The sequence below is a fragment of the Merops nubicus genome, unplaced genomic scaffold (genome assembly GCF_000691845.1).
Source record: "Merops nubicus isolate BGI_N331 unplaced genomic scaffold, ASM69184v1 scaffold29524, whole genome shotgun sequence".
Taxonomy (NCBI): Eukaryota; Metazoa; Chordata; class Aves; order Coraciiformes; family Meropidae; genus Merops; species Merops nubicus.
Window position 1 is genome coordinate 2593 of NW_008605391.1, and position 15454 is coordinate 18046.

Below are 15454 nucleotides of genomic sequence, written 5' to 3' on the forward strand. Positions count from 1 at the left end.
CAGGGGCGCGGCAACCCAGCTCAGTGAGAAGAGGAGTATTCAAGACTCGTTACTCCAACTGTTTCAGATCATTTCATCTGCCACGTCCCTGGGTGGGACAGCCGCCCCTCCGGCCGGCACAGCTCCTGGCAGACAGCTTGTCCCAGACCCGTGCCAGAGCACCAGCTCCCGCGGGTGACAACCAGGGGCGCGGGTGACAACCAGGGGGTGTTGTCGTTAAGGTTTCCAGTGTTGCAGGTACAATCACCATGGCAGCTCTCAAAAGCACACCTTAGGAAATGGGAGGGGAGGAGCTGCATGAACAGGACGCTGTAAAAAGCCGCGTTTGTAGCTTAGTTTCTGCTACCGAGGATGCAGCTTTTTTAACAACAGAGTGAAGCTCTGCATTTGACATGCCTGTAAATCAGTACTACGCTTTGGCTACAGGTATGACAAAACTTCTGGCATAAAAATGATTATTCTCTCAGCAGATTATGGAAGTTTCAATGAAAAAATGAAAATTCACTGAGATTTCTGAATGTCTTTATATGCTGGATGGAGCTGGCTTTGAACAATCTGCTCCATTTTTTCCTAAAGGAACAGGTAATTATCTAAAAGTACATAGAGATAAAACTAAGGCAGGTTTCTTCAAAGCTCAATGCTTCAGATAAGCAGAGAAACAGTCAATCACTTCAGCAATACTATGGGATGGATTCAAAGAGCCTGACTGATTCACAGATCACGATAAAGCTTTTTGGCACCATAAATAAATAAAGCTTTAAAATCTTCAGAAAAGTGATGACAGAAACATATGTGTCCACCTACAATATATGACTGTAATAATAGATCAGATCACATCAGATAGCAGGTGTATATTACACACACACACATTATCACTTACAGGAAGAGGGCCCAAATCATTAGGGTTCAAAGATGCTTTTGATCTCAAGTGCACTGGAAATTTCAGTCGTGGGTCCTCCTGTAACAAAAATATGGAACTGTAAATCCAACAGATAGAGTTATAGCTACAAGCACAGAATTATCTGGGAAAAAAAAAAATCTTCTTACATTACAGTTATTCTTTAATTCTTATCTTTTGAGAATAGAAAAAAACATGTAGAAGTGACAGGACATTTAATATTTCTATGTCTCACCCCCTTTATTAGGATTTGTATACTGGAAAAGATTTTTTAAATGTTAAGAGATGTAAGACTTCAACTCCATTAAACGTGTAGTATCCAGAGACAGGTTTCAGGAAATGCAGCCCTGTCCTTAGGAAGGTGTGCACTCCTGTGAGTGGCGCTTCGATACGCACGAGGAACAAGCCACCCTTCACAAACAGGCTCAGAAAGGATGAAAATGAACTCCTTACATTTTTAGTATTGCACAGGTATTAACATCAGTGCCCAAATGAGGCAAAAAGGGGCAAGTAAAATAGGTCACAGAAGATGCATCTACACAAGAAATGCCTGCGGCTTCTGCACACATAGTTTACCCACATGCACCTGGGACCACCTTTAACAACCACCACCAAAAATAGGTCACGTGGGCACTGGGGATCTGGATGATTCCTGACAAATTAAAGTTCAACTCATATTTCAAGGACGATGTGAAAGGCTGTGTTGTCTTTTGACACTTCTTTCCTAGTGTAACTCTATTTCTTCAACTGAGTGACAAAAATTGCAGAATTATTGAGAAATGGATCCTCATGACATAAAACAAGTATTACAATGGATTCTGTTAACTGAAGAAGGTGAACATATATTATTGTAATCCAAAACCAGTACTGGTCACAGTGGAATAGAATACAGTTAGGGACAGCCTCGAACTAAACAACAATACAAATTTCCATTGCACTGTCTCCCTCCCAGTGCCAGACCTGGGGAACTCGCAGGACAGTACTCGCATGCAATGACTTGCAGGCACAAAAAGGCCAAATGCAAAGGGCAAAATACTTCTGCACGGTACAGGACGTGGGAAGGCACCAAAACCCAAGAGGCTGGGAACAAACAGCAAGCTCCCTGGGGGCGCAGGAAGGGCAGCACCAGAGGAGCTCTGCGCAGTGAGCCGCTCGCCCCGCGCGCCCGCCGCTGCCCGGGGCTGCTCTTACCCACGTGGTGGTCTTGGTGTTGTGGTCGATGAAGAAGGGCCGCCCGTTGGGCGCGATGCGCATCTCCCAGCCGGGGGGGAGGAAGCTTTGTGCAACTTTGTGCTGAGGTTTAGGGGAGTTGTAAGGTGAGGGCTGTGGAGACTGGGGGTTGGAAAGCGTGTCCTTCACCGCTCTGCGCACGGGGGAGTCCTTCATCCCCTGGGGAAAACAGAAGATAGTAAGATCTGTCAAATGTCACTCAGAACTGTGAAACAAGTAAAATTTGGTATCATGGCAATTTGGTTTTCATTCCAGATATAATAATACTAGAATTAAGTGCTGGGTTTGACTTCCTACAACTTACTTAGCTAATTTTTCCTCCTTGTGACATACTGAGCTTTTCACTGTGCAGGACCCAGTGTTTTATCACCTCCCTCTGCAATGACCACACCCACAGTACTTACACCTGATTATGTTTTACTGCTGCAGTTCCACACGTGCCAACGTTTCATTTTACAAAGGAAAAATTAAAAGCAGTGCTTCGTGCTTCACGGTGCCATGTATCTCACTTCACAACAAGAGAGCAGGCTAACTGTGAAGTGATGTTATCCACTTCTCAATGCATTTCTCAACTGTAACCTCAGCCAAAACAGTTAAATATAAACTTAAAACAAACTCCTAAATTAAATGGAGGTTTGCGATTACAGATTTTGGAGTGTTTTGTTTAAAATAAATGATCACAGCCAAAATGCTTCCCTGATCAATGCCTACTGGTTAAAATCAGAAGTTACATGACATGGGTTTCTTAAAAAAAATTTCACTGGGAAACTGCACGTTTAGATGCCTAAACAGCCTGGCAAATTTCATCCAGGTTTATTCACCTTTGAAAATACAGACTATCACGATCAGGAAGCAGGGCTTAAGCACTATGTTCAAATCTTGTCTGCATTTGTACTTTTCAGTTAGTTTCCAAAAACATGCTACCATGAGCTGATAAAATAAATGTTTCACCTTAAAAAAATATTTCTGATTGTCTACACTCACAGCACTTGAAGGGACTCACAATGACCTATGTTTCAGACAGGCACACAGAATACATTTTAGCTGACCAAAACAAATAATCATATATGAAATACACCATTCAATGACCATAAAAGGTTAGTATTACTATTGTATGGTATAAAGATCCTGGTGGAACACTGCTGAGGGAAACAGCAATATATTAGAGCAAAATCAATAATGGGGAAAAGTGTCTGTGTTGTGTAACTGCAAATGACATAAAGAGTTCTTCAGAGCACAAAGAATGATCAGTCTGAGTGAAGCCAGCTTTCTGGGCAGTGGTGCTTCTCACCTCCAGTGGAGCAGACAGAGTTACTGTGGGTGAGCTGAGGCTGCGAGGTCGTCGTATCTGAGGTTCACTTAAATGGTTGCTGCTATTTGCTGCTGACCCAATCATGCCATCTTCTGCAAGCTATTCCAGAAGCAAAGCCAGGTTAACAACTTGTCAGAAACACAGTTCATTCAGAGTTAAGACACTTAAGAATGATGTAATTATTATGATGATGAAATATGAAATATACTTTCTTAAAGCTCAGGTGTTTAATTCCATTGGAAGGACAAATTATAATGTATTGTACTGATAACAGACACAACTTTCAAATTCAATGCTAAGAGTCCATTTGCCTCCTTTTATTAGTTCCTATGCACCTTGCTGTAAATTCCTCCCATTGTAGTAATCAACTTAATCTGTACCTTCATATAGTTAAAAGAACAAACCAAAAAAACCCAATCATTGCAAATTTTTTTATGATTACCCTGAGTTGTCATGTCAATGCTTCGGACTTTATTTTTAAATTCCAGAGTCCTGAGGAGCTGCTTCAAGTGAAATTATACTTGAAGCTATATATAGAGTATATAATATACTATACATTTTCTTCCTAAATAAAGCCTTGTAAGAGATCTTCATACCTGCATAATGGGCCGTGTCCACGTTGTGGTTCGATTGTTATGATTGACATAATAGGTACGGCCCTTGGCATCCTTCCTTTCTTCCCAGCCCGAGGGTAAGCCTGGTGTAGTGTGCACGTAGGCCACTGAAGGCTGTTCAGGCAAGAAATGACTGTGCTGTTATTTTGTAATAGCTAGAAAAACCCATTTCCTAAGTCTGTTATTTGCAATAAAAGGCACTTGTTACCTTAGAGCATTCCTCACCACCACAAACACGCAGAAAAAGGCGGTTTCTGATTTCATTTAGTGTAAGCTGTCCTTCACCTCCCCTCGCGTCTGTGCTTTGAGTCACTAGGCTCCCACCAGCAGGGGAAGTGTCAAGCCACAGCTAAGGCTACTGGATATAGGCCCCTCTGTCCCCAGGGCTTTAGCTTTACTCACCACACTAACCACAGAGCAAGCAAAGAAGTTACTCTTTCTATGTCCTCATAAACATTGTGTTTTATGATCACTCCAACTAACAATAAATACATGGTAAAAAATGACTGCTCAAGAATGAAGATGTGAATTACAATGCACAGTAGAATCAGATACCTCTCTTTAGGCCTCTGAAGGTTACTCTAGAAATTGAGGCTACATTCCTTATCTACACTCTACATTCTTTGCTCCAGCAAAGTAATTAACTGCAATTCTTGATCTTGCTTCCTAGCCTTAAGGCCTCTTTCCCAGAGCTCTTGCTTAAGTCGGTCTATTTGCTGTTCAAGAGAAGAGCATAGTGGACACAAAGAGCTGGAGAACTCCCTGGATAATCACAAAAGGAAATGAGAAAAGATACTGAATGGGTCAGAAAGCTGACATAGGAAATAGAAAACAGCGGAGAACAGATGAGGAAACAAATTAATACCCATTGAAACAAACGATGAGACTCTGATTTATTTCTTCCCTAAGCAGCCAAGGGCTGGGAAGACTACGCTGTTCTCTGCTCACAGGCTGGCAGGAGCTGATAAGGAGATTACCTTTGCCAGGACTGGCCTAACAGTAATCACTGGTCAACAAAGCCACAGTAAGTGGTCTGAAAACAATCCACAGACAATGTTTTTGTTAAAAATTAGGTAACTGAGGATTCTGATAATCTGGGAGAAATGGAGAGGGCTGAGAGTGATTCACAGATTTCCTGGAGCAATGGATGGCTGCTGCACATTCTTAAATGTCTGCTCTAGCCAGGCTATTAATCCTGTCTACAGGACAGAGCACAGAGAAGCTGTGGATAATTCAGCGATTTACACTTTAAAAACAGAATCATTTAGCTGCAAAAATACATAATCTATTACTCCCTATGTGATGGCATGCTGCAAATCACCAACGTGGACTGTGAGGATCCAGCAACACAGGAAAGAGGCTCTCATTACGCCGCCTGACCCTTCCTTTCCCTTTAACACTCTACAAGCACAAATTCAGCTATTGCAGCCCTTCTCCATACTGCTTGTGGTGGGTTGATGCAACCCCTAAAGCAGTCTGCAACACAGTTTGCCCTTCAATCTCCTCTCCATAGGTGAGATATCACTACAAAAGACATTCTACCACATAGAGCAGAAACTTACAGAGTCATTTACCCCAAAACTGAAGTACTGATTCAATGGCTGTACTGCGTTCAACATGCTGCTGCTTTGTGAAGAAAAGTGCCTTACTGTACAAGACCTAAATCTATCATTTTACTTAGAGATAGTGCTTGATAAAGAGCATTATTACCGTTGGTTCCTCACCGCCTGTGACAGTTGAAGAACGAGCTCTCCTAGATGGACCACTCTGCTGTTAAATGATAATTAATGTTACACATAAGTATATTTAGTGATGAAGGGCACAGATTACTGTCACATCTTTAGAAGTAAGGAATCACAGACACTCGAGTTTATTAGAGGAGAGCAATTAGATAGAAAGATTGTGTAAGATAATAGCAAAAAGACTGAGTCATCAATCACTGATAACCAAGTCACAATCATCTTCAAAAACCACCAAGGGAACTATTTCAAGAGTTCTCATATCCAGTTCTGTACATTCAGTATTGCTAGTGGTAATATTAAGAACATTTATTCTAAACATAACATGATTTTTCCCCCCTGCCCCCAAACAAATTTTGCATGTTCTGCCCATAAACGTAGTATTTAAAACCCACATGGGACACATCCTGGTCATCACTGAGTGCACAGAACAAGTCAGATGAAAAAGATGGAACTGCTACTTTGGATTTTCAGTAAGGATTAACACAGTCAAGAAGAGTACTGTATTCAGAAAGAAAGTATGCACTTAGCTGCAGAAGAGAAACTATCATTAGATCAGTGAGGATTAAATATGGCCAAGAGCAGGTAACATCCTTGTTGTAAAGCAATGTTTTCATTCTGCTATTTTGAACATCTGCTAATGAAATGAGTAATCTACAGAGATGAAGTGAAAGATTTATCACCAATCCCAATCTGACTACACCAGTTAAAGAAGCCCAGACTCCACAGAGTTAAGTAAAGCAGCAGAACACCTCTGGAACAGACTGCACTGGAGAAGACTTTGTCTAGCAGAGAGAGAAAAGACAGTTAAGGTGTAACTGTACTGGAAACCACACCACTGTTTACCCAGCAGAGGAAGAGAGGAGATGGAAAACTCTTCAGAAGCAGCTCTTTGAACAACAGCTATCACACATGTCTGTTAGCAGCAAATGTGGGTACACTGAACAACTTCCAGAACACGTGACAAAGTTAAATTGGGAGAAAACCACTATGGCTGTTGTAAATGTCTGCCCAACAGCAACGGAAGGAACAAGCAAAGGAGGGACATCAGCTTTAATGACAAACTTAGTGGTAAGCTCTACTTACTCCATTTTTTCATTAAAGAGACACATAATTTTGATATTTGTAGAATTATATGTAACATATTTCTAATAAAAAATTTGGGGAAAATATCTCAGGAGAAATGTATAATTTTAAAAAATACCAAATTATTCTGAAAATCTGAACAGTTTTATTCAAAAGTGTGTCTTGCATGATCCTATTTTAAGCAGTCTCTCTGCAACTTACTACCTTTGCAGTTCCCATACTGAGGTTGTTGGACAAAATATGTAGAACTTTCTATCAATTAGATCAAAGTCATATACAGTTAAGATGTGAAAAATTAAAAAAAAAAAAAAATCCTTTGTATCTTTTCCTCTTTGAAGAATTTACTTAAATAAAAGTGCAGAGGCTGGTGCTTACCTAAATCACTCTGATTAAAATTCTACAACAGAGACAATTCTGTTCAGGACTATCACAGGAGGACTATCACAAAAAGTTTCCTTTTAACTACAACGAGGCAAAGCACCACTCCTTTTCAGTGCTACACAGATTTATATATTCCAAGTGAAATAAATTCATGGGACAAAACTGTACCTGGCAGGAGAGTCCTGTGCCTGATACAGTTCCAAGCAGAGGCGGCGCCCCTGCCCTGCCCTACCCCAGCTGAACACAGCCCTTGGAGGACTCTCCCTCCACTGGCCCTGTTACCCACTCCTGCCTTAGGTGAGTGCCACCACTCTGACGATGCTTTCAGTCTCTAAATGTTCTCCCCTCTCATGAATGTCCTCTCTGCACTTGCTGACCATGATGACCTTAACAGGGATCACTGTCTGGGACAGGCATATGCCCATATCGATGGTCATTGATCTATATCTGACTAGAACCGACCTAATGAAAGAGGTCATTCAGAATCAGAGAATGTTCAAACAACAAGAAAGAAATAAAGTTAACTTTGGTTTACCAGTGATAATTGAGACTGTTCAGCAACTGTGTCTGTTACACTGCAAGATCTTAATCTTGAGGAAGGATCTCTTTGCTGGGAAAACAAAACAAAGAAGAAAGGTGGCTTCAAGTTAGGGTGTATTAAAATATGGGGGTTTATTCAGTAATTTTACTTTTCTCCCACTGAATCCAAACCTTTAGAAAAATAATATTTATGCTGCAGTTTTGTTTCACTAAGGGTGTAAGAGCAGTGGAGTCTGAGCTGAACTCACACAGAAGAAAACATTAAATCTAAAGTGAGGAATTCTGCTGTCTGAAGCCATTTGCTCTACGGCAAAATTACAATCCATTATTTGGAATATAAATTTTAGCTGTGTGCTCAAGATTTCCTGAGACCAGCAGTTTCTACCTGTCTGTGCAGAGGACTCAGATTCTGTCAAACTAACAGAAGATTGCAATAAAAGAGGCTTATATAGGAAGAGCAGCACGTCACGTACAATCAAAGAACCAAGTTGTTCCCCATTGGAGTCAGGCGTGACCTGAAGTCTTCTGCTCAGCTCCTCGGAGAGCTCCTGAGGACTGGTACGGGACACTGGAGATGCAGGAGGAGGTGGCAGTGACAAGCTTAAGGAATCTCCACTTGCACTTGCCTCCTCTGAAATGGTTTCCCAAGGCTAATAAAAGAGGAGAAACCACATTAAGGATTTACAGAGACTGACTGAGTCTTCCTTCCCTTTGCCTTCTATGTGAACACCTTACTGTGACAAACACTGATTTGAGGATCAGCTTTAATACTTAAGGAAATCAATCAACCCCTAGAACACACAAAGAAACATTCTACTCTGTGTGAAGTAGTCACAGGGAAAAATACTTTTCATGTCAACTTCAAAATCATCTTCATGTCAATGATGACAAAACACTTTATGATTCAACACAGAAAATGATGTAGATAAAAAGATGCATTAAAAGGAACTGTCATTAAACAAATTCTATTTGAAATTCTGTTCAAAATGTAACTAATTCTGCACTCTTACTAAAAACTTACACGAAACAACTTTAATTTAGAATAAAATACATAACAGAAAGGAAATCATTAGTATCTGTAAAACAAATATTAACAGGTGATGAATGCAACAATGGTTTCAGCAATCTACTTGTTGCCCCAAATAACATTTAGTGAAGGAAAACTAGCTTTCACAACTAATTCTGTCTGGGAGTCAGGTAATAAAAAAACATTCCTTAAAGATGAATAGGATTAGAGCTTTGCACAAGCCCTGACTTAGGCCAGCAAATATCTACCCAGTTTAGTTTATTGAGTTTAGCTATGAATTAAACACTCACCCTGATTAATAACAGCTCAGAATTCAAACTAAACCAAATTACTTGGGGAAAAACCCCAACAGCTTCTCTTTCCTCTAACTCAAGATACTAAGGACAAATCAAGTACACGGCAGTTTCAGTCAGTATGTTTCTCTTTTTTTTACAACTTATGCCACTGTTATTCAAAGCAGAATATTGAGCTTCTATCAATGTACTGATAACAAGCAATGCTTGGAATTATAAATGTTTCTCCCATCATTTGCATAGCATTTAATACTGTGCATACATTATCAGCCACCCACAAACGCATGGGACCTTGAAAGTATAGCTCTGTTTAGGATTTTTATTGCATCATCACTATTTTACTAAGGCAATTTCCACAAACATCATGTCATGACATTACTATGTATGTTGTATTGCCATTAGCTTACCAGTGAGAAATACAACAGCCTGAATTTTAAACCCAAGACCCTTACATACCTCAGGAATGTCTCCACTCTCCATAGGTTCTGGTTCCAAATCCTCACTAATGTGTCTCCGAGAGCGGAATCGCCTGTGGGCTGCTTCTTGGTTTATTTGTCTGATGTTGTTATCTGAATCAGATCCCACATCACTGGACCCAGGGAAGGGAAAGCACGTGAAGGAGAAAAGAACAGGAAAATAACAAATGTTAAACAAAAATGCCTACTCTGTCCATTGCTTTCAAAATCTCATTAATGTTTGGGATTTATAAAAATCATTATTCTTGCATATGTCAGGCTTCATAAATATGAGATAGTTTAATCCCTCAATCTAAAGTAATTAAAACTGGAAGCACTTCAAAAATACCATAGAATCAGAGAATCCCAGGTTGGAAGGGACCTCATGGATCATCTGGTCCAACCTTTCTTTGCAAAAGCCCAGTCTAGACAAGCTGACCCGGCATCCTGCCCAGACAAATCTTAAAAGTGTCCAGTGTTGGGGAACCCAACACCTCCCTGGGGAGGTTATTCCAACAGCTCATTATTTTATTGAAAAATCTTCCTCTTGCGTCCAATCAGAATCTCCCCAGGAGTAGCTTGTACTTGTCCTGTAAGACTAGAAACTAGCATTCTTTATCCATCAAAGCTGGCTGAGCAGAAATGGAAGCCCACACTCAAACACAGTAACCCATCATTATTCCTGATGGCCAGAATCATTCCTGACACAGATTTCACCTTTGTCCCTGACTGTGTCAGCTACTGACTTCCTTTTTGCCATGGCCAAAGCCAGCACAAGCTGCTGAGGTACAGGTAACTTTCTGCACTGGCTGCATCCAGGAGCTCTGCTCACAGCAGCAGTGGAGAAGGAAAGCTGCCCAGTTCCCTCACTGGGGACCTGCCTGGCTTGTGGCACTTCTCAGCGTGCACAGCTAGATTCAGATCTCTACCTCAGCACTCAGTGGGCAGATGTTGTTAGAAGGCAGTACTGTATTTGAACCTCCCCTTAAGGATAAGGGACTGTAACTCTGAAAGGTGGTTATGTTTGGGAAAAACATCTTTCCGTAATCATTTTATCAGTGCACACTGTGAAGAACTATGAGAAATTAACTACTTTCATATTCCTACTGCCGACGTGGGCTGTACAGTACACCAGTGTTTTTCATTGATGACAAACTCATCTGAGCTACTGGGCTAAAAGTGAGAGGTTATGTATCCCACTTTTACAGAGTCATAGAATCACTAAGGTTGGAAAGGACCTCTAGGATCATCAAGCCCAGCCTTCATTCCAACATCTTCCTAACCACTAGACTATAGCCTCAAGTGCTACATCTTTTCGTTATTTGAATGCTTCCAGGGACTCCACCACCTCCCTGGGCAGCCCCTTCCAGTGCCCAACCACTCTCTGAGTGAAGAAATTCTTCCTAAAATCCAATCAAACCCTCCCCTGGTGCAACTTGAAGCCATTCCTCTCATCCTATCATTAGTAAATTGGGAGAACAAACCAACACCAGCCTCACTACAGCCTCCTTTTAGGTACTAGTAGAGAGGAATAAGGTCTCCTCTGAGTCTCCTCTTCTCTAGACTAAACAACCCCAGTTCCCTCAACCAGGCTTCCTATGGCATGTGTTCCAGCCCTCTCACCACCCTCGCTGCCCTTCTCTGGACCCGCTCCAGCACCTCAATGTCCTTCTTACCCTGTGGTGCCCAGAACTGGACACAGGGTTCAAGGTGTGGTCTCATGAATGCCGAATCCGGAGGCACCATCACCTCCCTGCTCCTGCTGTCAACTGTTTCTGATCCAGGCCAGGATGCTGTTGGCCCTCTTGGTCACCTGGGCTCACTGCTGGCTCATGTTCAGCTGGCTGCACACCAGCACCCCAGGTCCCTTTCTGCCTGGCAGCTTCCAGCCACTCCTCCCCCAGCCTGGAGCGTTGCCTGGGGTTGTTGTGACTCAAGTGCAGGACCCGGCCCTTGGCCTCCTTAAACCTCATAAAACTGACCTCAGCCCATTGCTCCAGCCTGGCCAGATCCTTCTGCAGAGCCTTCCTGCCCTCCAGCAGATTGACACTCCCACTTAATTTCCTGTCAGCTGCAAATCTACTGAGGGTGCATTCGATGCCCTCATCCAGGTCACTGATAAAGATATTAAAGAAGACTGGTCCCAAAACCAAGCCCTGAGGGACACTGCTCGTGACCAGCTGCCAGCTGGATTTGACTCCACTCACCACAACTCTCTGGGCTCGGCCACTCAGCCACTTTTTAACCCAGCCAAGAGTCCACCTGTTTAGGCCATGAACCACCAGCTTCTCCATCAGAATGCGACCTCCTGCTCCTAGTGGTTTCATAAATTCATAGAATTTAAAGCCTAAATGACATAATTTTTAAGTCTTTACTCTTCACCAGGCCTGCTGTCATGCAGAGAGTTTATCAGCAGTAATTAGGCATTTGTTTCCAAACTACCTGTGATGACAGCCTTTTAAAAGCGAGCCCCCGAGGCCTTCATTTTACACACCCATCTGATGATGACACTGTCTAGTGACAATTACTTTTTGATATCTGACAGCCAAACATTTCTGAATCTATGTGCTCCTCACTTCATCTAGCATAATCAGATTACAAGCAGGTTCTAAAAAAAATAATTTATAAAACCTTTTTTATAGACACTTATTGACCATTACCAATCGTAATGACAGCAGTTGATGAGACCTGCTTGACAAAATACACATTGCTTAGTAAATAGCTCAATAGTAAATAGTTCACAACATACAGAACACTTAATTAAATTCTATGATAAATTCATCAGACAAGAAAAAATAGTGCCTTAAATAAGGCTAACACACATCCACATAATTTAGCTATGATTATGAGTTTTCAAGAAAGAATAACTATTGCTGTCATAACAAGCAACAGCAGAAAAAGAACATAAAAATAATGCAAGATGTTTAACTGCTAAATAATTTCAGTTTAACTCTTAACAATGTCAACTATGCAGAAAGCTTGCCTCAGCTTTATGAGTCTAATTGCAAGACGTAGATAATGATGGCTCAGAGAGGACCTCCACATTAGCACAACCAGTGTACATAGGTAATGCAGTCTAGACACTGAATAATAATAATCAGGATCTGCTCAAATCACTTTAACTTAATTCCAACTTACTAGAGTTGACTTTTTTTACCCCCTTACATTTTCAACAGTCTCCACAGAAAAATGTAATTTATTCCTGTTATATTGCTTTCTGGAAAGTTCCACATCCGTCTCCCACCATTCCAAGGTCCGTTGTTCATGCATTGACTTCCTCCTACCCCTTCAACCTTCCTAGAATTTCCAGAATACCTATGAGTAATGTTGGGGGTGGGAAGGATCTTTCATTCTTAAAGAAAGATGTTTCCTTTTTAACTGAAGATATCCAGACTTTGTTCTCAACTCACTAGCACATCGTGAAACTTTTTCCATGAATAAAGCATAGTTTCAGATATGCAGCAGAACACCAAAATCATGATTAATCTCTTACTGAAGAGCAAGTCTTTATAAACTGCCTTGTAAAAGGCTTGCTGAAGATTTTTTCCAGCCATGATCTGTAGATTCAGCATGGTTGTGTCTGTTGGAAAACATCACTGCCCTTACCAGCTGGTTTGCACACATCCACCACACACTGCACCACGCTGCCACTCACATCAGACTCGGTCGATGCCACTGGGTAGTCCTGTTGTTGTGGTTGACGTAGTACGTCCGCCCCAGGTTGTCCACCTTTTCTTCCCATCCAGGAGGAAGTGGAGGAGGTGGTAATTCCTCCTGACGCTGGGATGCTGAGTCACTGGCATCAACCACATCCCATCCATGCTTCAGAACGAAGGAGAAAAATGAAAATGTTACAGTTTGAGCTAAAGAGAAGCCATTTCATTGTTGCTTCTGCTAGCTTATAGATGCAAATTCTGAAAATCTTCCAAAAAGAATTTCAAAATTACTTACAGGTAAATCATACAAAAATAGAATAAACTCCTTGGCTACAGTGTGAACCTCATTTTAATGACAAAACCCCTAAAATCCCATCAGTCTATAACAAGAGGGATTCCCCAGGGCCCTTGCTCGTTCTAGTGGTGGCCAGGTGTGGATTCCCAGTCAAGAAGCCAGAGAGAACCAGCTGCTCCCTTTTGGCCTCCGAGGTGGATGGCTTGGGATGAGAGCCCTCACTCCTGAGTTACAAGTGACTGCTGCACACTGTTGGCAGGGCTGGCAAACTCGGGCCAACACTCGCTCTGATGACAGCCCTAATTGCAGCTAATTCTTAAAATGGATCATGGCTGATAAGGGCGCCAAGAAGTCCTTAAACCTGCTGTGCTTGCATGAGCTTTATTCTCTGCAAACTCGATGTTGCCAAGGAAACAAAGAAAAAATGTTACAACATCTGTTCTGAAATGGCCTCTGAAAACAGGTACCTAGTACAGGCCATGATGTTTACAAACGACTTACAGAGACTTTCTACATTCTGCTTGGCATGACTTCTGCTTCAACTCGCTCACAAATTGAGTCTGACTCTAGAATTCATTGTGGTGGCTGAAATACTTTGAAATACTTGAAATGGTTGAGAAGACACCACCATACAGTTAAAAAAAAAAAAAAAAAAAAAAAGCTGGAGTGGGAAAGAGGGTAAGATGCTACTGGCACTGCTACCAGGGTTCTGTCTTTCAAGGTACAACTTTATCTACAATTATACCTGAATCTTTAGTACTTGAATGCTTCCACAAGCATTAAGCCTTACCTCAGATTCATCCCTTTGATCACTGTTTTCTTCCTCTTGGCCACCATTTTTAGGCATATAAGCCATCTTCAGTCTCAAGAAACCTTTTACACGAGATTTGTGGCTAGAAGATAAGGACATACATTTCATTCAACAACCCTTGAGCAGCAGCGTATAACAAACCTTGAAGTAAGAAATGTTTGAAAACACAAAGGGCCCCCCTCACCTTCTTGGTCTGAGAAGGAAATCCTTAAACGTGTATGGCCTTTCCATGGTTGGGTCTTCAGTCTACAAGCATTTAAGAAAATGGGAAATTAAAGGACTTGCCCACAAGTACAGAGACATATAAAGAACAGCCACACCACAGATGTGGTGGAAACGCTTGAGGAGACATTTCAGGAACAAAGCCAGTGTGTCCAGCCAGCTGGCTGTGAGCAGCCGGGCCGCTGAGGGGACACAGCACCGGCCACCCAGGAGAAGGTGGAAGAGATCAACTCCATGAACCTCCACCCAGCACCCTGCGTGTGCCTGCACGGGGGACCCACTCTCCCCACCCCCGCGCACGGTGGGGCTTTGCTCTCCGTGACGTCTCTCTTGAAGCCTCTAACACCAGGCCTGGAGTGCTTGCTTTAAGAAAACTGGACTGTTTATGGCACTAAACTCCACCCGACACCAGGGGTTTTCACCTCTGGTGACGACAGCGTGCTGAGACAGAAGCCCTTCTTACCGGAAGGTGACTAAGTGGCACATCCACTTGACCTAGGAAGTCGTCTCTAGTCTGTAAAACAGAAAAAAAAGGGGGGAAAAAAAGAGTAATTTTACATCAGAAAAGCTTTATTTCAAAATAATGCATGTTCCATTGTTTGAAAAATCAACCATCTGTCAGAGAGAACAACTTCTCCCCGATACTGTTTATGATACCAGATATCAGCCCCAGTGAGTCCCAAATAACCTGCTGCTTATTTATAACCACGGTATGCACAGAATTCCAGGAAGTGCATACTGCTGCTCCAGCACCAAGTTTACATACTTCTCATAGCAGAGCATTAAGTTTAATACTGAAATTCATATTTTATATGATAATATCATAAGAATTCTGTTTCTACTACAAAGATAGCATCAAGTCCCATGATCCCAAAGGACAGACTATATGCCCATG

General features: G+C 41.9%; 1 protein-coding gene across 1 annotated transcript in view; it reads right to left on the reverse strand.

The window, feature by feature from the left end:
• The window catches only part of LOC103772003 (E3 ubiquitin-protein ligase NEDD4-like), a gene marked incomplete at its 3' end in the record, with an annotated part of 16376 nt that extends 1309 nt beyond the window's left edge, over positions 1-15067 (reverse strand). The window contains exons 1-12 of the mRNA XM_008939322.1: positions 15023-15067; positions 14522-14583; positions 14317-14419; positions 13231-13397; positions 9577-9709; positions 8274-8450; positions 7796-7870; positions 5765-5824; positions 4037-4168; positions 3420-3539; positions 2090-2287; positions 881-958 (exon numbers count right to left, since the gene is read on the reverse strand). Coding sequence (XP_008937570.1) covers positions 881-958; positions 2090-2287; positions 3420-3539; positions 4037-4168; positions 5765-5824; positions 7796-7870; positions 8274-8450; positions 9577-9709; positions 13231-13397; positions 14317-14419; positions 14522-14568 — 1290 coding nt within the window. The remainder of the gene's footprint in view (positions 1-880; positions 959-2089; positions 2288-3419; positions 3540-4036; positions 4169-5764; positions 5825-7795; positions 7871-8273; positions 8451-9576; positions 9710-13230; positions 13398-14316; positions 14420-14521; positions 14584-15022) is intronic.
• Positions 15068-15454: the final 387 nt, after the last annotated feature.